Source organism: Ursus americanus, chromosome 10 (assembly GCF_024610735.1).
Source record: "Ursus americanus isolate L20-20 chromosome 10, mUrsAme1.1.p, whole genome shotgun sequence".
Taxonomy (NCBI): Eukaryota; Metazoa; Chordata; class Mammalia; order Carnivora; family Ursidae; genus Ursus; species Ursus americanus.
In genome coordinates, this window is record NC_142136.1 from 57,361,558 (window position 1) to 57,385,584 (window position 24,027).

General features: G+C 35.2%; 1 protein-coding gene across 1 annotated transcript in view; it reads right to left on the minus strand.

Moving 5' to 3' along the window:
* KPNA3 (karyopherin subunit alpha 3) overlaps positions 1-24,027 on the minus strand; it is a 90,341-nt gene that overhangs the window by 39,602 nt on the left and 26,712 nt on the right. Inside the window, exon 2 of the mRNA XM_045796858.2 lies at positions 7,073-7,117. Coding sequence (XP_045652814.1) covers positions 7,073-7,117 — 45 coding nt within the window. The remainder of the gene's footprint in view (positions 1-7,072; positions 7,118-24,027) is intronic.

Consider the following 24,027-nt stretch of genomic DNA (forward strand, 5'->3'; position numbering starts at 1 on the left):
TGTTACGGGCATAAATATTTACAACTGTTAGATCTTCTTGTTGGATAGACCCTTTATGATATAGTGTCCTTCATCTCTTCTTACAGTCTTTGGTTTAAAATCTAATTTGTCTGAGATGAAGATTGCGACTCCAGCTTTCTTTTGATGTCCATTAGCATGATAAACGGTTCTCCATCCCCTCACTTTAAATCTGGAAGTGTCTTTGGGTCTAAAATGAGTCTCTTGCAGACAGATATCCACGAGTTTCGCTTTTTTATCCAATCTGATATCCTGTGTCTTTTGATTGGGACATTTAGCCCATTTACAGAGTAACTATTGAAAGATATGAATTTAGTGCCATTGTATTACCTGTAAAGTGATGGTTTCTGTAGATTGTCTCTGTTCCTTTTTGGTCTATGTTACTTTTGGGCTCTCTCTTTGCTTAAAGGATCCCCTTTAATATTTACTGTAGGGCTGCTTTGGTGATCACAAATTCTTTTAGTTTGTTTGTCCTGGAAGCTTTTTATCACTCCTTGTATTTTGAAGACATCCTAGCTGGATAAAGTATTCTTGGCTGCATATTCTTCTCATTTAGCACCCTGAATATATGATGCCAGTCTTTTCAGACATCTGTGGATAGGTCTGCTGCCAACCTGATGTTTCTAAACTTGTAGGTTACAGACCTCTTGTCCTAAGCTACTTTCAGGATCTTCTCTGTCTCTGAGATTTGCAAGTTTTACTATTATATGTCAGGGTGTTGATTTATTTTATTGATTTTTGAGGGGGGGTTTCTGTGCCTCCTGGACTTGGATGCCTGTTTCCTTCCCCAGATTAGGGAAGTTCTTCACTATAATTTGCTCCAATATACTTTCTGCGCCCCCCCTTTCCTCTTCTTCTAGGATCCCAATTATTCTAATATTGTTCCCCTTGATGGTATCATTTATCTCTCAAATTCTCCCCTCGTGATACAGTAGTTGTTTATCTCTCTTTTTCTCAGCTTCTTTATTCTCCACCATTTGGTCTTCTATATCACTAATTCTCTCTTCTGCCTCATTTATCCTAGCAGTTAGGGCCTCCACTTTTGACTGCATCTCATTAATAGCCTTTTTAATTTCAACTTGGTTAGATTTTAGTTTTTATTTCTCCAGAAAGGAATTCTCTAATGTTTTCTATGTTTTTTTTTTCAAGTCCAGCTAGTATCTTTATAATCGTTAGTCTGAACTCTAGTTCTGACACCTCACTTATGTCCATACAAATTAGGTCCCTGGCAGTCAATACTGCCTCCTGTTCTCTTTTGTGAGGTGAATTTTTCCATTTTGTCATTCTGTCCAGAGAAGAATAAATGAGTGACAGAACAAAATACTAAAATGGCAAAAACAACCCCAGGAAAAAAGGATCTGTACTCAGAAAACTATAGAATACTTAGGAAAGAAATTGAGGAAGACACAATGAAATGGAAAAACATTCTATGCCCATAGACTGGAAGAATAAATACTGTTAAAATGTCTATGCTACCTAAAGCAATCTAAACATTCAGTGCAATCCCTATCAAAATACCATCAACTGTTTTCACAGAGCTGCAACAAACAGTCCTAAAATTTGTATGGAACCAGTAAAAGACCCCAAATAGCCAAAGGAATGTTGAAAAAGAAATCCAAAACTGGTGGCATCATAATTCTGGATTTCAACCTCTATTACAAAGTTGTAATTATCAAAACAGTATGATACGGACACAAAAACAGACACATAGATCAATGGAACAGAACACAGAACTCCAAAATGGACCCTCATCTCTATGACCAACTAATCTTAGACAAAGCAGGAAAGAATAGCCAATGGAAAAAGGACAGTCTCTTCAATAAATGATGCTGGGAAAATTGGAAAGCCACATGCAGAAGAATGAAACTGGATCATTTCCTTACACCATATACAAAAATAGGCTCAAAATGGATGAAAGACCTAAATATAAGACAGGAATCCATCAAAATCCTAGAGGAGAATATAGGCAGCAACCTCTATGACCTCAGCCAAAGCAACTTCTTGCTAGACACGTCTCCAAAGGCAAGCAAAAGAAAGGCAAAAATGAACTATTGGGACTTCATCAAGATAAAATGCTTTTGCACAGCAAAGGAAATAGTTGACAAAACCAAAAGATAACTGACAGAATGGGAAAAGATATTTGCAAATGACATATCAGATAAAGGACTGGTATCCAAAATTTATAAAGAAAATTTATAAAGACATACAAATAGCCAACAGACACATGAAAAAATGCTCAACATCACTCAGCATCAGGGAAATACAAATCAAAACCACAATGAGATACCACCTCACACCAGACAGAATGGCTAAAATTAACAAGTCAGGAAACAACAGATGTTGGTGAGGATGCAGAGAAAGGGGAACCCTCTTACACCGTTGGTGGAAATGGAAGCTGGTGCAGCCTCTGGAAAACAGTATGGAGATTCCTCAAAAAGCTGAAAATAGAACTACCCTACAATCCAGCAACGGCACTACTGAATATTTACCCCAAAGATACAAATGTAGTGATCTGAAGGGGCACCTGCAATGTTTATAGCAGCAATGTCCACAATAGCCAAACTATGGAAAGAGCCCAGATGTCCATCAACAGATGAATGGATAAAGAAGATATAGATATACACACACACACACACACACACACACACAATGGAATACCACTCAGCCATCAAAAAATGAAATCTTGCCATTTGCAACAATGTGGATCACTTATACCAGGTATAATGCTAAGTGAAATAAGTCAATCAGAGAAAGACAATTATCATATGATCTCACTGATACGTAGAATTTAAGAAACAAAACAGAGGATCACAGGGGAAGAGAGGAGAAAATAAAACAAGATGAAGCCAGAAAGAGAGACAAACCATAAGAGACTTAATCATAAGGAACAAAGTGAGGATTGCTGGAGGGGAGGAAGGTGGGGGGAATGGGGTAACTGGGTGATAGACATTAAGGAGGGCATGTGATGTAATGAGCACTGGATATTATATAAGACTGATGAATCACAGACCTGTACCTCTGAAACCAATAATATATGTTAATCAATTGAATTTAAATTAATTAAAAATAAATAAAATCTTTAAAAAATGGTATTGTACTTATAATTTTGATTTCTGCATGTTCACTGTTAGCATATATAAGCCCTTTATTTTTATGTGTTAATCTTATATTCTGTGACCTTGCTGAACTCACTTATTAATTCAAGGAGCTTTTCTGTAGATTCTTTAGGATTTTCTACATAGGCAATCATCATCTGCAAATAGGGACAGTTTTATTTTTTCCTTTCTAAACTAAATGCCTTTTATTTTTCTTGACTTATGGCACTGGCTAGAATCGTCAGAACTGTATTAACTAAGAGCAATAAGAGTAGACATCCTTGCCTTGTTTTCAGATCTTAGGGGAAAAGCATTCCGTTGTCCACCAGTAAGTATGATATTAGCTGTAGGTCTTTTGCAGATGTTCTTTATCAAGCTGAGCAAGTTCTATCTGTAACTTATTGAGAGTTTTATTGGGAATGAGTGTTGGATTTTATTTCTGTATTAATCGATATGATCATATGAATTTCCTTTATTATCCTGTTGATACAGGGGAATTCAGACTATTTTAAAAAAGATATTTTACTAAAAGGCCAAACAATTAAAACAATTATACTGTATCTGATTAATCAAGTTGGGCATTTTGGTGGTGTTTTCATTATGTAAAAACTTAGCCAGCCCTACCCCGAGATCTAATGACAATAAAATCCTAGTGGGATATCTGACCGGTCAATCACCAAGAGAAGATTATATAAAGTTTACTATAATGTGCTCAAGTTAAAAATGCCAGTGACAGGTTTTGGACTGATTTTCAACTCATGAAGCATTATTCATTCAACAAACATTTACCTTGAGAGGCATTATAGCATAATGATTAAGAGCTCAGCTCTGCCATTTATCAGCTGTGTGATTTTAAGCAAGTTATTTAACTCCTATGTAACTCTGTTCACAACACGATATAAAACAGAAGTATAGACTTCTGTGTAAGTGTTGATACGTAAGTACCTACTTGAATAGGAAAGTAAGATATCAAGGAGGTAAAAGAAGACAAAAAATTTAAAAAAAAAGAATGTGAGGCCAGTAAAAACAGTACATATTAATACTTAGATCTCACTCTCAACCTGACAGAGCGTTATCAGTGTTATTCAAAGTATGATCCTTGGACTGGCTAAAATTTCTCAATTTGTTACAGGTCTGCTACAAGATATGGAGCTTTTGCCAAAAATCAACTATGAAACTAAACACATTGTTTAGTTCCATTATTTATTTACTTAGGCAGAAGGATTTTTTGGTAAAGGAAGAAGTCCCTTGTTTAATATTTTGACATAAGCTCCCTAATTTGTCACAGATTAGGACTTTTGAATAGTACTGCTTCATATCTATAGTATTTGTCTTAAAAATTCAAAAAATGATTTTTTAGAAGTTCAATGAATGATTTAAATATAGAGAAAAGTTTAAGGTATCATAATCACTTTAATTCTTGAATGTTAGCATTTAATAAGTACCAACTATTGGTCCAGAACTTGCCTAGGCATTTAGGGTTAGGCTGGGAGAGAGACTTAAGAGTACTTGGGGTAAGGGAGTGTTATCACTCTCACTTTAAAAGATTACAGTCTAATGCAAATGGGTAAAGCTCATCTGTGAAACTCTGGAAACTAGCTTTCTTGTATTTTTCAAGAACCCCAATATCATTAACAACAATGCTGTGATTTTCTCCTCAATGGAGCTACAGAGACAGCAAGACTACAAGTAGAGACAGATTCTGACTATAAAGAGTAAAGGAATCTTCTCTTGAAGGTCTCTCCACGCCTCTGTAGAAGCATATCAAAATCAATTAAGTTTTGTCTGAAGTTTAGGCTTTATTTTAGGAACGGTTCACATTCTGCTGCTTACCCAGGGAATTCTGAAATATGAAGTAAGGAATTTCTTGAGATTTTTTTTTAGTTAATTTCATTTTTGGCCCTTCTATAAGGATTTCTAGGAACTAATTCTAGTGACTGAAAAGGAAATAATGTTATCTAGGGAGAAAAAGAAGAGATAAGAGGACTCTAATGTAACCAAAATGGATATTTAAAAAGATGTACTCTGACAAGCAAGAAACTTTAATTCTATAAATTAAGTACAGAAGACAGCGCAACTATAGAAGGAGGAACAAATAACCAAATACAAATACAAATGAACAGCTTGAATTTATAAGCATATTAGAAGAGCTAAAAAGCTTAAAATAAGAGGAGGATTCTGAATAATACCAGGACCAACACAAAAGTTTTCCAAGCATGAAAATTTAAGGGAAAGTAAAGGCCCACATCTGGAGATAGCTGGTAAGTATAATGTTAACAGATGTTTTACTCCTACTGTCTCTATTGAGGAGAATGATCTTTAGAGGATGAATGAAAAACCAGACACAAAGGACACTTACTGTTCTATTTATATAAAGTTCAAACTATGAAAAATAATCTATAATATTAAAAATAAGGATAATGGTTATCCTTGGGTGAAGGAGTAACTGGGAAGGAGCCTTGGAATACAGGTAATGTTCTCTTTCTTGATCTAAGAGCTTATTATACAGAAGTGTTCACTTTGTGAAAATTCATCAAGCTGTACACTTAAGATGTGTTGACCTTTTTCTATGTATGTTATATGCTAATAAAAAGTTTAAAAGGAAAAAAAAAGAAGCTAGGTCTGAAGCGTTTAGGTTGGTAAGGAACTCATGTCACTGTCTTTACTAAGCTAAGGCTTAGTTCACTTCTCTAGTCCAAATAAGCCAAGGATCTGAAAAAACTTGAAAATATGACTGCCAAATCACTGTTGTTAATCTGTATCTTTGAAGAGATTAAGGAGTTGAAAGCACACTGGAATTAGCAAAATCTTTTCAATTGTACTAAAGACTGGGGGGAGCTCATAGGAAGTATAGGAAAATGACTCAGGAACTATACACTATACCAATGAGCATAATATTGATGCTGGGTAAAAATTCATGACCAAAGTAGGTATTTAATAAATACTTATTACATAAATAAATGCACAGGTCTATTACAGTTTTAGTAACTTGGAGAGTGTTACTCTCAGAATCAAGACCTTCCTTCTCTCCAAAACTGAAAAGTTTCAAGATAGTAATTTAATATAGGAATTTCAGGAGTGAATTAAGATCAAGAAAAGGATCTGGGGGCGCCTGGGTGGCACAGTGGTTAAGCATCTGCCTTCGGCTCAGGGCGTGATCCCGGCGTTATGGGATCGAGCCCCATATCGGGCTCCTCCGCTATGAGCCTGCTTCTTCCTCTCCCACTCCCCCTGCTTGTGTTCCCTCTCTCGCTGGCTGTCTCTATCTCTGTTGAATAAATAAATAAAATCTTTAAAAAAAAAAAAAAAAGAAAAGAAAAAAGAAAAGGATCTGATTTAGGATAAACATAAAGATTTGGAAATAAATTTCAAAATCTATGTTTATAATGTACATGTAATATAGAAAATTAGTTATGTGTATTTTCTTGATTGGCAATTAAAATATTTGCTTCAATAAAATGAGCTTGCACGAATACACAATCTCATGAAGGTTAACTCTAAAGTCCTCAAAAAAACCCAGAAGAAAATACAATAAATTTTAACAGCAGTTTCATTTAATTGGTAAGATATAAGGTTATTTTACTTTCAGTTTTCTAAAGTATCTGTAACAAGTATGTGTAACTTTTACATGAAAAAGGTAGAGGAATCCTATCTAGCCCAAAGAAAAAAGATATTAAGAAAACAAAACAAAACAAAACAAAACAGAAGAGTATCTAATTTCATCAGATGTGAGAATTTCAATGCTGGCACTAAAATACTTCACACAGTACACAGTACCTCAATAAATGAAAGCTGTTGTAAGTATATACCACTATTAACTATTTAATGATATATTTTTATGCTGTGTGGTTTAGGGATGAACACTAACTTGCCATAGTATTTTCATTATTCGAGTTATACAGACTTTTAAAATCAGAAAAACCTCCTAATTACTTTTTGTTAAATGCAATCACCCTTACCTTTCGTAGTTCAACTGTCACTTCATTCCGGTGTCTTCGCATTGTCTAAAAGGAAAAATAAAGAATATGTAAGTACTGAATATTGATACTGCTAGTAGATAAATTAAGGTCTAAGGCAGTTAATATTTTAAAATTTTTCAGAAGTAATTCATTGTTAAGACTGGTCAGTTTTAGACTTCAAATGAACCATGGGAGTTTAAAAAGCCAAACTCCTGTCTATTTTACTGGATATCTGTTGGTTAATTTTGTGGGGAGTGGGATGTGGGGCTTGGCTGCCTAGAATCCTTTCCAAACTGCACCCAGGTTTCTTTCGGGAATTATATACCCTCCGCTGTGGACTGCCCTGATCAAACCCCTACTGAAGTATCTCATTCTCTCCTAGTTTTGAGTAGGGCATGCAACCAAAACCATACCAGCAGAACTTTCTCCCCCATGACTCTGAACCTTGAGCAAAGTGGAAAGGAAAAAAAAAAAAAGGTAGCACATTAATTTCCAAAGGAAATATCTGGACAAGATAGTGAATAATACCTCTATCCTGGAGTTGCTCTATTCCCAGATCTCAGGTGTTCCTACTCATTCTATGAACTACCTATATTCTTCCAATAAATTATGGCTTTGCTTAAGTTGGCCAGAGTTGGGTTTTAATGTTTGCAACCAATGAAACCTATCTCAAATGATTCATGTTTTAAAAAACTAAAAAACTTATTGTCATGGCCTTAAAACCACATGAAAAGGAAAATAAATTTGGGATAGATATTTTGTATCAAAAGGCAAGTATCCTTCTATGTTTACTGAGAGACTCTATCAAGCATGGTCTTATCAGGAATGACTGAAATGATCAGATAGCCCTTCTCCCCTTGATGTACTGATATGATGGACTATCTTATTACACATCTAAGTATGGTAAAATCCTTACATTTTTGGAATAAAGGCTACATAAGGGTTACGTGGTCATGGTATATTATTATTTTAATATATTGCCCGATTCAGTATGCTACTATTTTATTTAATAATTCTTTTGTTATGGTATCTCTGTCAAGTTTTCTTAAATTGCAGTGATAAATTAATTCTTTTTAGGAAAAAAATCCCATGAAAACCAAATTATAAAGTTTGTTAAATATGCTGAAACATTAATCTAGATATAACTTAATGCTTAAATATATATATGTTAAATGTAAACAAAACTGCCAAACAAAATTCAAATTAGTAGCATTCATTTAATGTGAAGAAATGAAGCACTAATAAAATGATTATCACTAGCAGGGTGCAACAGTAGAAAGTCAGAGCCTTGACTCTAATTCTGTGTTTCTGTGTTTTGACTTTAAAATGATGAATACACAGACCGCTTCATGCATAAATCCATCATATAGAATGGTAATAAACGTTGAGCAATTTTCAAATACCAATATTATTTTGATAACTCTAAACTGTCTTGATTCACTTGAAGATTAGAACTGCACTACAGTTAAAATTTGCCTATATGAATATCTAATCCGACTGTTACTGGAACTGAGAAGGAAAAATATTTTCATTGCAATAACTACTACATTTAATTATTTATAAACTGTTACTAAGATGATAGACACACAACAAAAAAGATCCAGGCAACATATCCCTTACAAAATATGATCAAGTTACTCCTATACTGTAATTCACACTAAAATACTTTAGCATCAGTAGGAGTAGTGAGAGGTGCCTGGGTGGCTCAGTTGTTAAGCGTCTGCCTTTGGCTCGGGGTGTGATCCCAGGGTCCTGGGATCGAGCCCCGCATTGGGCTCCCTGCTCCACTGGGAGCCTGCTTCTTCCTCTCCCGCTCCCCCTGCTTGCATTCCCTCTCTTGCTGGCTGTTTCTCTCTGTCAAATAAATAAATAAAATCTTAAAAAAAAAAAAAATAGGAGTAGTGAGTCAACTTCTAAAGTTCCCTAAATTAGGAGTCCAAACTTCAAAGAAAGTTAGTATTTGTAGCACCCATATCAGAAGTTACCTCCCAGTTAAGTAAATGCTTCCAATATCAACATCTGAATTTAGACAATGGTTTGTTAATTAGTATTAGAGATGTTGGAAATAACTTTTTTATTGCTGAAATTGAACTGTGCAAGGTATACAGATTGACTAGGAATACTGTACATGTGCCTTGAATCTTATCTGTTTGCAGTTTAAGAATGTGGCAAGTGCAGCAGTCAGTCTTCAGGGAAGTTTTTGAGTCTAGGCCTCCCTTTGATCCTATATCTCACCCTTTCTTGGAGGATTCTGTCACCTAATCCTAATCAGTTCTTTGTGGTATATGTTTATAGTTCAAGTTTTATTGCAAGGTGGTAACTGCTTGCTAACACATCCTTGTATAAGTGGCAGAATTCTAAAGCTTCTTTTATTACAGCAAAACTTACTGGCAGTAAAATTTCTAAGGAAAAAATACCTATTACCTCACCTACCTCTAATAGTGAAAGGCCTCCTACTCACCCAAAAGAACCATACGCATGTAAAATAGGCAAATGGCTTAGGTCAAGCAGCAACAGGTGCTGACTACCATGTATATGATAAAAGTACTATTGAATTAGTCACGACTTATTCCGTTCTCTGTTTGAATTACAGAAAAAGGCTCCATCTTGGGCCCTCTCCTCCCTAACATTCTTCCCAAGTGATCTCATCTACTCTCATGTCTTCAATTACTATTTGATGACCATTCTCAAATATCTATCTTTAGGTCAGCCCTCTTGCCAGAGCTCCAAATCTTTAAGTACTATATTCACTCACTCAACAAAAATTTACTGAATTCATCTAAAACGCACCAGGCAATATGTCTGCAACTGGGAGACAAGTATAGAATTTACAGTCTAGTACAGCCATCAACAAACCGCAGCCTATAGCCCAAATCTTATGGACTGTTTTCTGTAGCAATGAACAGGAATGGTTTTTACACTTTTAAGTGGTTATATTATAAATGATATTAAGTATGAATGTAATATCCTTATTTTTGTCTCTTGGCTCCCAAAACCTGAAATATTTACCTTCTGTCCTTTTAAGAGAAAGTTTGCCAACAGTTGGCTTACTGACAAACATACTAGTTATAAGCAATAATATAAACGCATTAAATGTTAAGTTAGGAAAGTAAATGAAGTTCAGTATTGGAAGAAGAAATGATTAGGGAATCAGGAAAAAGCTCCCTGCAGAAATGAATTATGTCTATATGTGTATTATAGAGGATAGATTGTTGCAAGGCCTCACATTTAGCATCCTTACAAATATCCTAATAGTTGATCCCTCTCCTCCCTTTACTCCTCCCCTCCCAAAAAAAAAACCTTCCCCCCAAAAAAATACTCTTTCATGAATATTCCCAATATTAGGAAAAAGCAACATCATCCAAACAGTTGTAAGAACCCCAATCTTAGGAGATCATCCATGTCTGCTCAGTCTCTCACTCTGACATCCAATAAGTCACCAAAAATAGGATTCAAACTTCTAGCTCCACGCCATTATCGTAGACTAAGCCACCATCATCTCACCTGGATCACCACAATAGCCTCTTAACTAGTCTACTTGTGTTGTCTTTCTCTTGAATACAAGTTCTCAGTGAAGTTTTTAATCTCCTATAATCTCCCCTGACACACACACACACACACACACACACACACACACAGAGTTACCAGGATAACCAAACCAAAACCCCATGGACAAAATCTACAAGATTGAGTGACAAGGTATCCCTACGAATTCTCAAATACAAGCAGGATCTGGGTTAAATCGTTAACTTAGGACTCACATGGTATCAGCATGTATACAGAAGGAAACAGAAGAGCAGAAGTAATAGGATAGGTAATTCAAAGACTCAAGGCCAGAAAAACCCCAAATCATAAATCACTAGAGTTTAGAATAAGGCAATTTTTGAATAGCTACAAATGAAAAAGACCTTTTGTATATACCAACACTGTAAGGTATGATAAGGCTCTAGACTCAAAAACTAAGGACTGAAGTCTCCCTTTCTGGGCAAAGCCCTACACTGAAAAGAACTTCTGGGAGAAGAATCCTAATTGAGCAAGACAGGCACAATGAAGCAAAAAGGAGGGTCCACACAAAAGCGGGTTAATGAAACAGAGACCAATCTCAGAACATAGAAAGCTAAATACTTCTTATCATTTTGTAAAAATCAACAGAAGAAGGGGGTATAGAGTGGTGAAGCTAGAAAAGCTATCCTTACCAATCCCTTACTCCAAAAAGTTCATGAAAACCTATTATAAATGAACAACAGAAAAGGGTTGAGCTCAAATTCCATGCCATAAGAAATGGGAAAATAAGAAGAATGCTGACACGAAAAGCTTGCCACCAAAAAGCCATACCTACAAAACAGATAAAAATTATATCCAAGAAAATGTGAAATATCATTCTAAATCAGAATTAGAAAAACTCAGAAATCAGATGCTAGAAATCAGGAAAGACTTTGAAGTAAAAGAAAAAATTATTTCAGAAAGGAAACCTAACGAAGAACAGTCATGAGATTCAATACACAACAGATAATGCTTAAGAGATAAAGAATGTGCAAATAAATTTTAATCAAAAGAAATGAAGGTGAGAAACACCTGACTGGCTTAGTCAGTAGGGCATGCGACTCTTGATGTCAGGGTTGTAAATTCGAGCCCCACACTGGGTGTAGAGATTACTTAAAATATTAAAAAAAAAGAAAAAAGAAAGAAAGAGAAATGAAGGTGAAAATATTAAAATGAAAGTGACAATAAAGCTAAGCAAAAATCCTACATACATATAATAAGGAGACCTCAAAGAATAAAACCAAAGCAAGAAATAAAGCAAATACTAAAAACTATAATTAAAGAGAAAAAGTCCTACAACTAGCAGCCTTTAAAGGAAATATTGAAAGAGTATACCAATGCCTGGGACATTAACTGAGAGAAACCAACACCAAGATATATTAGAAAAACTAATGGATTTCCAAAAAATAAAAGAAAGAAAAACGCTTTTGGACATCAATTAAAAAAAAAAAATCTAGTGATTTATTAGGTAGATCTAATAAGTCAGTTCAACAAGGTCACAGGATACAACATAAAAATACAAAAATCAATTGTATGTCTATAGTCTAGCAATGAACACATGGGCACCAAAATTAAAAATACACCCAGTATAATTTATAAACTCTCAAAAAAATATTTACGTATGAACCTAACAATATATGTTGAAGACAGGATATACATGTTAAAAACTACACAACACTGATGAAAGAACTCAAAGATCTAAAAAACGGAGAGATTTACTGTGTTCATGGATTAGTAGGCTGAACATGGTAAAGATGTCAATTCTCCCCACAATAATATACAGGTTTAACACAATTCCTCTCAAAATCCCAGAATAGATACAGAAAATATTATTTTAAGATTTATACAGAAAGTCAAAGTAAGTAGAAGAGCTAAAACAATTTTTTTAAAAAAGAATAAAATGGGAGGGACTAGCCTATCCAATTTCGAGATTACATAGCTACAATAATAAACACTGTGATACTGGTGGATCAAAGGAACAGAATAAAAAAAACAGACCTATACCAATAAGCTCAAATTGATTTCTGACAAAGGGTAAAAGCAATTCAATAAAGGAAAGATAGACTTTTCAACAAATGGTGCTGGAACAGGTAGACACTGCTAGACAAAATGAATGAATCTCAATTTAAGTCTCATATATTACACAAAAATTAATACAAAATGGATCGCATTTAAGTGTAAAACTATAAAGCGTTTAGAAAAAAATCTCTGGGTTCTGGAGCGAGGCAAAGAGTTCTTAAATTTGACCTTAAAAGCATGATGCATAAAAGAAATAACTGGTAAATTGGACCTCATCAAAATTAAAAAACATTGCTCTGAGAAAGCCCCCATGGGACGGGGATGAAAAGACAAGCTAGAGATTGAAAAAAAAAATTGCGAACTACATATCCAATAAAGGACTAGTACCTAGAATATATAGAGAACTCTCAAAAGCTCAATAGAAAATCAATTAAATTAGAAAATAGGCAAAAGAAATGAAGTGACATTTCATCAAAGAGGATATACGGATGGCAAATAAGCACAAGAAAGGATATTCGATATTATTAGTCATTAGGGAAATGCAAACTAAAACCACAATGAGATTTTACTACCCATCTATAAGAACAGCTAAAATAATTGTGACAACACCAAATGTTTATGAGGATGTGTTGAAACTCATTTATTGCTAGTGGGATTGTAAAATGTGGTACAGCCATGAGGAAAACAGTTTCTTAAAAAACGAAACAGCAAATACCACAGTATTCAGCAACTGCACATCTAGACCTTTATCCCAGAGAAGTGAAAACCTGTGTTCACAGGAAATCTGTACACAAATGTTTTTAGCCATCCTATTCATAAAAACCTATACCTGGAAACACCCCAGGTATCCTTCACAGTTTAACCAAATATATATACAGTTTAACCATATATATACACACACACACATATCATAGAACTATATATAACCAAACTTACATACATACATATATACATATATATATATATATATCATAGAATATTACCCAAGAGTAAAAAGGAACAAACTATTCAGACAAGCAACAACTTGGATGAATCTCCAGGGAATTATGCTAAGAGAAAAAAAGCTAATCCCAAAAGGTTACATACCATATGATTCCATTTATATAACACCCTTGAAGCAACAACATTACAGAAATGGAGAAGAGATTAGCGGTTGTCAGAGGTGGAGAAGAGGCAGGGTGGAAGGGAAGGAGCATGGATACAAACTGGCAACATGAGAGATACTTGTGGTGATAGAAATGTTTTGTATTTTGACTGTATAAATATCAATATTTTACTATAGTGTTGTAAGATGTTCCCATTGGGGGAAACTGGGTACAAGGTACAAAGGATCTCTCTGTATTATGTTTTACAACTGCATGTCAATCTATAGCTATCTCAAAATAATTGTCAACTTTATAAAACTTTTTTAAAAAGGATATACTTCACATCAGATGCTGAGGAAAAGGGAAAAAAGAGATCACAACCAATTTCAGTAATGCACATAATAGGGAATCAATGGATAATAATGACTAAAAAAGGCGGGGACTAAATAAAGTTAACCACTGTAACAAATATACAAACCTTCCAAAATACCAAAAATAAATGAAAAAAATTGTAAATAAAACAGATCACATAGAAAAATACACAGGAATAAGGAGGAAACGGTAAAGAGCTAAAGGAAACTAGGCACCCTTTGACTTCAGAACTATATGAAAATGAATTACATACATGTATGATAAAATTAAACTTAAAAAGAAAAGCAATTCCTAAAAGAATTTTAAAAACTAATTAACCTAAATGTATATTCACTTGGTGACACAGTTACACTATCCCACGTAACTTTTCAACATTGTAATTTGACTGTATATTCCCAGTCAACCCTAAAGACAAGGTAAATACAAAGAAAACTCTATACCATTTTCAGTAATCCTACTACTGGTTATAGTATTGAAATTATTATTCTGACACTGTTGTGTATGTATTTGGAATAAAGGAAATGACTAGTAATTTGATATTCTAATTCTACCAACTCTGGTATCAAAGAAAAAAGGAATTTCAACCTGGGACAAAGGAGATAGAGATATATGATAGAAGTCGTTTAGTAAAACCCTACTTACATAATGAATCATGGAACATTACATCAAAATCTAGGGATTGTACTGTATGGTGACTAACATAACATGATAAAAATTATTATATATATATAAAAAAACCCTACTTACTGTCCTGAATTTGAATTGGAAATACCAATATATGCAGAATACATCGTTTTAAAAACATTCCTATATCTGTCCACTTAACATTCCTAGATCTGTCAGAAACACTCAGAAGCCACCTTAAAGGGGCTCCAATTGGTCAAGGATGGTCAATTAGAGTATCAATAAAAATAATAACTACAATGGGGGGTGCTTCGGGGGCTCAGTCAGTTGAACATCTAACTCTTGATTTCGATTCGAGTCATGATCTCAGGGTGGTGAGATTGAGCCCCACATCAGGCTCCAACCTCTGCATGGAGTCGGCTTGTCCCTACTCCTCTGTTCCTCCCACCCTACGCCTCTTGAATAAATAAATAAATAAAATCTTAATAAAAACAATACAATGAACTGAAACATACATATGATTCAATTCATGAGTTCAGACTATGGAAAAAAACGAATTGGTCATCATTGGAAGTTGCTAATGAACCACCTCATTGTTTCGAAAACTGACAAATGCAGAGAATCAAGCAATCATTTTGCCTTTACCTGAACAAATTTTATCATGAGGGTAATCTAACCAATTCATAAATGAGGGGAAGTTTCTGTTTAAAATAGTATTCTGGCTAATAAAGAAGGAAGGACAGAACTAGAATATCACCATTTACAACTAGTAAATAATAAATTTAGGCAATGTTCTTCAATGGCTGTCAGCATTAGAGAGAGAGACAATCAGACACTATGTGCCATCCTGATAGAAGAGAAAACCATCACATAAGATGTACTCTTGTCCCCTCTGCCCAAAATAATCTGAATCTGATAAAGCCTTCAGATTCAACTATCAATTTATAGAAAATACACAGGACAAATAAACATGTTAAATGACACTATAAAAGGCAAAAAAAGTGAGATTAAAAGATTATAGATTAAGAGACTTAACTATAGGAAACAAACTGAGGGTTGCTGGAAGGGTGGTGTGGGGGGGGATGGGGTAACTGGGTGATGGGCATTAAGGAGGGCATGCGATGTGATGAGCACTGGGTGTTGTATGCAACTGATGAATAACTGAACTCCACATCTGAAACTAATGATGTACTTATATGTTGGCTAATTGAATTTAAAAAAAAAGATTATAGATTTAAAAAGAGACTTCAAATTCACTCAGAGTAAGGCTAGAGATCTTTATCTGGATACTGATCCAAAAGAACTGTTCAAAAGTATGTAACATTTGAGATAACTGGAAATTTGAACGACTGGATACTTTGTTAGTTTTAAAGGAGTTACTGTTAGGGTCAGAGGTGTGTGTGAGTGTGTGTGTGTGTGTGTGTGTGAGAGAGAGAGAGAGAGAGAGAAATGTGATAATGGTATTGATTTTAAATAGTATGCATACATCTTTCTTAGTTAACAAAATATGTCACTTCTAGAAGACCTCATACTTTTGAGAAGTCTTCTGTTTCATTAAACTGGATGCTAGCAACAATGGAAAATATACTTTTTAAATGCATTGCTAAACTCACGTAAGTACTAAGGGGGTAGAGGAGCCAGTAAAGTTAACCATGGGGGAAGCTGTCAAAAGTAAATATGTGAAAGGGAAAGCATGACGTTAATAATCTATTCACGCTGGGAACAGAAATTAAGTCCAGACTCTGATGCAGGGTTAAAAAACTAAACTTCTCCTTTAGCCCAAATGCTCAAGATGGCCAAAATGGACGGTTTCTCAACAGATGCAAACCTTTTCTGCTGAAAAGCAGTTCCATCAGGTTCTCAGGATAAAGAAAAAGTCACCAAATATACAAGAAAATAAACCACTATAAAGAAAGTCATAACCATAGAGTCAATGACAACAACTAGGAATACAGGCCAACCCTCCTTGGAATTAGAATACTAAAATTAAATTATAAAATATAAAATAACTACAACAAATATTCAAGGAATAGAAAAATGAAATTAAAATTATTAGCAAGCCAGAAGAAATGATCAGAAATGACCAGATTTGGGGGCACCTGGCTGGCTTGGTCAATGGAGCATGTAACTCTTGATCTTGGGGTTTTGAGTTTGAGCCTCACATTGGGTGTAGGGATTACTGTAAAAAGAAAGAAAAGACACAAAAGAAAGAAAGAACCAGATCTGAAAAACAAAATACCAAACAGAACTTTGAGATATGAAAAATAATTGTTGAAATACAGTAGTACTATATAACCAAAATTAAGATCTCAACAGATGGGTTTTATAAGTTTATTTGACGGCGTTTAACAGAGATTCAGTGAACTGTAAGGCAAGTCAGAAGAAACTATCAATTATGAAATATAGGAAGCAAAAATTTTATACTTTACAGAAGAAAGGGTAAGAAACATAGAGGTTACAGAGTTACAAAACAGTGTTTATCTGGGTTCCACAAAGACATTAGAGACACTGCACAGACGCAATATTTAAAGAGATACTGTCTGGGAACTTTCCAGAATTCATGAAAAACACTAAACACAAAATCTAAATTGATGAACCACAGATATAAGAAGCCAAACAAACACTAAGCAGGAAAATAAAAATAAATCACAATAAAATTGTAGGACACAAAAGGAAAAAACAAAAATAAGAGAAAAAAAAGAAATCCTGAAAACAGCCAGATTATCTTTAAAACACAAGTCTGAAGACAGACTTTTAAAAAATTCTCTATTGATTTTATTCACTACAGATGGGCCTTATAAATGGTTATATTTTACAGGTCTGTAACTTTATTATGAAATTATAATTTTTAATTTTTAAATTTTTATTTACTTTATTTTAAATTTATTTTAAATTTTTATTTTTTAAGCAGCATATTCCCATACTTTTCTTTCCTAAAGTTTTTCAGTCATAGGAACAATTCCAGAATCACTTTAACAAGATACACTCAATGGTTTTTGGTTTTGACTGGAATTCGTAACTGTCATTTTACTAAAATTTTGGTTTTTCAAAACACAGGACCTGTAGAACATATTGTTGACTGCAATTTCAGGTGGTTCTAAAGCTATGAAAAGCCTGTCTCAGTCTGTGGAGCATGTGAGTTTGAGTCTCATATTGGGTGTGGAGATTATTTAAAAATAAAATCTTAAAAAAAAAAAGCCTACCTCAACCACAGGTTGAGAATCTTTATAATAACAAATAAATAATTTAGAAAAGGACAGGATTTGGGGTGATTGTAAAAACTTACTAAAAATCAAACTTTACACTAACAATGAATGAATGATGATATACAAACAATACCTCAATAAACCCATTCTTTTAAAAATCCTCTGTCATATGGGTGTTTATATACTGTTCCCTGGGCTAGGAACTCTGTTTTTCTAAGTATACCAACTGAGGCAAATGTATACATTTTATTTGGGGAGAAGGAGGTAGGAGACCATAGAAGGATACAAAATTGCCTTCTGAAGAGGGGATAGAGCTAGAAAACTGAAAACTATAGCTCTGGGACAAAACAAACAAACAAAAGCCCAAAAAAGCAAAAACCAAAACAAAACCTAAAGGGTATTGCGCTGATACTCTTTAAGACTGCCACCAACTGGGCATCCATGTTTCAAGGAATATATGACAAAACTGACTTCCGAAAAGCAACGGAAACCAAAAACGGCGAAATCATATCTTCAGTGTGCTGAAAGAACATTAACTTTAAACTCAGAATTCTAATAAAGAAGGAATGATAGAATTCAAATACCACCACTTTACCATAGTTAATAAATTAATGGATCCAGGCAATGATCATCAAGGCCTGCTAGTACCACAAAAAGAGATAATAACATGACATTATGTACCACCTAACAGAAATATATAATACCCATGAAATTAAAAAGCCATCTCGTGGGAGAAAACATTTGCAAATCACATACCTAATAAGGGACTTTCATCTAGAATATATAATGGACCCTTTTGATTTAACAGGGAGAAAACACAATTTTAAAAATGGGCAAAGGATCTGAATAGACAGTTCTCCAAAGATGAAAAACAAATGGTGAATAAGCACATGAAAAGATGTTCAACAAAATTAGTCACCAGAGAAATGCATTTCAAAACTACAATCAAACACTCACTAGGATGGATAAAATAAGAAAAAGACAGGTAACTACTGGTGAGGATGTGGAGAAACCGGAACTCTTGTACACTGCTGGTGAGATTGTAAAATGGCGTAGCCACTTTGGAACAGTTTGGCAGTTCCTCAAAAGGCTAAACATCAAATCACCATTTGATAGCACTTCTACTTCTAGGTAAATACCCAAGAGACAGGAAAACATATGTTTGCATAAAAACTTATACATGAATGTTCATTGCAACGCTATCCACGATAGCCATAAAGTGTAAACAAACTAAACCTTTATCAACTGATGAATGGATAAACACAATGTGATACGTCCATACTATGGCATACCATTCATTCAGCAATAAAAAGGAAGGAAATACTGACACATACTAATAACATGCAAGAACCTTGAAAACATTATGCTAAGTGCAAGAAGCCAGTCACAAAAGACCATGTATTATATGGTTCAATTTACATGAATGTCCTGAACAGGCAAATCTACAGCGATAGAAAGTAGATTCGTTGTTGCTTAGGTCTGGGGGACATGGTTGGTTGGGGAGGATAGGGAAATAGGGAGTGACTGCTAAAGGGCATAATCTTTCTTTCTTTCTTCCTTTCTTTTTTAAGATTTTATTTATTCATTTGAGAGAGAGAGAGGTAGCATGCGCACGTGTGTGAGTTGGGCGGGGGGAGTAGGGAGAAGCAGACTCCATGCTGGGCAGGGAGCCAGACACAGGACTTGATCCCCGGACCCTGAGATCATGACCCAAGCTGAAGGCAGACGGCTAACTGACTGAGCCATCCAGGCGCCCAACACTTCTTTTTGTGGTGATGAAAATATCCTAAAATTGACTTTGGTGATGGTTGTGCAACCCTATGAACATACTAAAAACCCCACTGAATTAAATGAGTGAATTGTATGGTATGTGAAAATGTATGTGAATTGTATCTCAATAAAATGTTTTTTAAAAAGTTGGGATGCCTGGGTGGCTCAGTTGGTTAAGTGTCTGCCTTTGGCTCAGGTCATGAACATCTGGCTCCCTGCTCATCAGATTTTAATTCATGGAAGATGATCTGAAAAACACTGACTATCTCAATACCACTCCAAGCATCTAATTCAAACTCTCATTCACTTTCTCATACTACACTTTGCTCTGGGTCAGTAGTTCTCAAACTTTAGCCTGCATCGGAATTAACCTGGCTTGTTAAAAGACTGCTGGGCTCCATTCTCAGAATTTCTTGAGCTGCAGGTCTGGGGTAAGGGTTAAGAATTTGTTTCAAACAAGACCCCAGGTTGACGCTCCTAGTCCAGGGCCCACACTTTTAAGAACCACAATTCTGGGGTACAACTCTAGGGTAGTATGTCCATAAAACATATAACACCACCATCATCACCAATTAGAAAGCATTAAAAAACTCAACAGTTTTCCTCTAAGGTACTTATAAACAACGTAAATTATTCAATGCACATGGAATACACATATATTGGACAAATTACATTAGTGCGCTGCTGATGGCACAACATGGTAGTTAGAAATATCTGCTTAGGAGTCAGCAGGTTTAAATCCTGGCTCCCTCACATGCAAACTTGATGATATTTTAGGAATGTTACTGGCCTATCTCAGCTTCTTTATCCATAAAATAAAGATAACAATGCCTCATAGGGTTACTGAATCAAATAAATCAAATTCATGCTAACTGCGTATGACAAGGGCAGTGTCTAGCATAGAATGCACTCAATAAATGTTAGTTATCTTCATCATCATTGTTAATGATGCTTCCATATTCCACATGTGTCAAGGTCAATATCTTACCTGTCTCTATACCACTGCAAGACCACTGCTTTTACCCAGTTGTGGAAAGGCTTATATCATTTAGCCACATATCCCCCTGTGTCCATTCTCATTTCTGTCACCATCTCCCTTATATTCACTGAAGACTCTGGCAGCTGGCTCACTTTTCCTCCCCAAACCAAGTTTTGACAACATCCCTGGTACCTTCAACAACCCTTCAAATAATACAGTTCAAGAGGCTGGTCAGGGACAGACCAAGGCTCTTCTTTTTTTCCTAAACTTCAGTTTTGCCATGACTCAAGATTCTGTAGCAATCAAGAACCAGCCAAAGATCTGCCAGTCCAGTTAGGATAGATTTTGGATGCTTTACATTTCATTCAAAAACTATGAAATGCTCAACATTTTAATATGAACTGAAGATATGAATTTTAAACACTCTGGACAATATTCTCTAATTTGAAGAATCTCTGACCCTAGCAGCAAAACTCTCCCTAGATCCAATTAAGGCATTAAACAATTTCCCATTAATTAGTCATTCAACAGATTGACCTAGATCTACAAAGATTACCTTAATCCCTAACTCCTTCAATTTCTCCCAATTTATCAATCCCCTCTTGTTTCTGCTTCCTTCTTACATACTTCATACTTAAAACAGTTTTGTCCCCTGTGATTGTAGCTTATTGCCCTGGCCAAAAGCTAACCTTCCGTCACTTCAATTCTCACTCTAAAAACAGGGCTGCTAAGTGCTGTGAGGAAAAAAAAAAAAAAAGACTCAATCTCTCTCCATTATGGGTACTACCAATTCTAGGTCTCTACTCTCAATTAAGATCTGAATGCTTGCTGCAGAAATCTTTCCAGGTTGCTCTTAGATTTTGTACAAAAAGCTACCACAATCAAACCCCCTTCTCTATGTCGTCCTCCTTTTTAACAGAAGACCAGGCCTCCTATTTAAGGAAACAGAAACCATCAGATAGTAGCAACTACCTCAACTTCCTATCACGCACATCCAAACCTTGTCCCCAGTCCCAACCCCAGTAACCCACATCCTCCAACATTCTTGTCTCCTTTCATCCTATCACAAATGACAGAGCAAGAGGTGTCTGTCTTTGCTCTCATCTTCCTAGGGGCCTTACTTCATCAATTATTGCCTCTCCTATGTTCCAACCTCTATTTCCCATCGTCATAGGTAACCTCATGTCTCCTTCATCTTTTTTTTTTTTAAAGCTTTTCCTCACCTTACATTTCTTCTCCTCCTTAGCCAAATTCTTGAAAGAAAGGTCTATAATGTCTTCACTTCCATTCACTTAGCCCACTCCCAACCAAAGTTCCATTGACACTATTGCCAAGATCATAAACAGCCTTCTATTCATGGAACACAGTCTTTGTGTGGCATCTCTGCAGGAAAAGAGTCAACCATTCATTCTCCCCTTCTTAACTTTCATACCATCCTCTATGGTCTTCCTCCACTCACCTATGTCATTCTTCCCTATGTTCTGTCTATAGCCCTGTAGACCTATTCATATACTCACTCTACCTAGCATGTCACATATATTTCTGTGGCTTCAATTACCAACTATATATTAATAACCAAATCATCTGGATTTGTTTCCTGATGAGTACTGAAACTATTATAATAAAGTGTTAATTTTCAGTAGGGTCATAAACAGAATACACATAATAGGAAACATTTAATCTTTAAATATAGGGAAATATTATATCTAGTGTTTAAAATAGTATAGTATATTGTTTTGTCTACCTGTATATAGTCAAAGTTGCAATTAGTCAATGTATCACAGTGGAACGACTACTCTTTTTTTTTTTTTTTTTGGTACCATAACAGCTTTGAGATATAATTTACACACCATACATTTCACCCATTTGAAGTATACAATAGCTTTTAGTACAGAGTTGTGTGACTATCACCAAAATCACTTTGAGTTATTTTCATCACTACAAAAGAATCACTGTATCCTTCAGTGTCGCCCCCCCATTCTACCCACCTTCCCACCTCAATTCTACACAACCATTAATCTACTTTTTGTCTCTACAGACTTGCCTCTTCTGGACAGTCATATAAATGGAATCATATTATAGTATGTGTTTTCTGTGATTGATTTCTCCTGATTAGCATAATGTTTTCAAGGTTTATCCGTGTTAGTTTTTTTTTCTTTTTAAGATTTTATTTGTCAGAGAGAGAGAAAGAGAGAAGAAGCAAGGGGAGCATTAGGCAGAGGGAGAAGCAGGCTCCCTGCTGAGCAGGGAGCCTGATGCAGAACTCGATCCCTTGACTCTGGGATCATGACCTGAGCTGAAGGCAGCTGCTTAACCAACTGAGCCACCCAGGCATCCCTATCCATGTTAGCTTTTTAACAGTACTTTGTTCCTTTTTTATTGCTGAATAATACTCCATTATAAAGATATGCCACATATTACTTATCTATTCATCAGCTGAGAAACATGTGGATTGCTTCTACTTTTTGACTACTATGAATAATGCTACTATGAATAAGTTTTTGTGGGGACATACGCTTTTATTTCTTTTGGGCATATGACTTGGAATGGAATTAGTGGGTCATATGGTAACTTACTGTTTAATCTTCTGAGATTGCCAAACTGTTCTCCCTAGTGGCTACACCATTTTACAATCCTACCAACGATGATGAGAATTTCAATTTCACTATATCCTCAACAACACTTATTATTATCTGTTTTTATTATTTAGCCATCCTAGTAGGTTTTATGAAATGGCATCTCGTTGTGGTTTTGATTCATATTTCCCTATGACCAATGATATTTGGCATTTTTTCACGTGCTTATTGGCCATTTGTATATCTTCTTTGGAGAAATGTCTATTCAAGTACATTGTTCATTTCTGAACTGGGCTGTCTTTATTATTGAGGTTTTTTTTGTTTTTGTTTTTAAGATTTATCTACTTATTTGAGAGAGGGGGAGACAGAGTGTGTGTGCATGAGTGTGAGCAGGGAGCCTGACACGGGGCTCCATCCCAGGACCCTGAGATCATGACCTGAGCTGAAATAAAGAGTCAGATGCTTAACTGACTGAGCCACCCAGGTGCCCCTAGTATTGAGTTTTAAGAGTCCTTCATATATTCTAGATATAAGTCCCTTATCAGATAAGATTTGCAAATATTTAGCTCCATTCTGTGGGTTTCTTTTTGCTTTCTTGATGACGTCTTTTGAAACACAAAGATTTTTAATTTTAATGAAGTTCAATTTATCCATTTTTACGTTATTGCTTTTGCTTTTGATGCTGTTGCTAAGAAACTACTAACTAACCCAAATCACAAAGATTTGCACATATTTTTTTTCTCCTACAGTTTTTTATGGATTAGCTCTTACATTTAGGTCT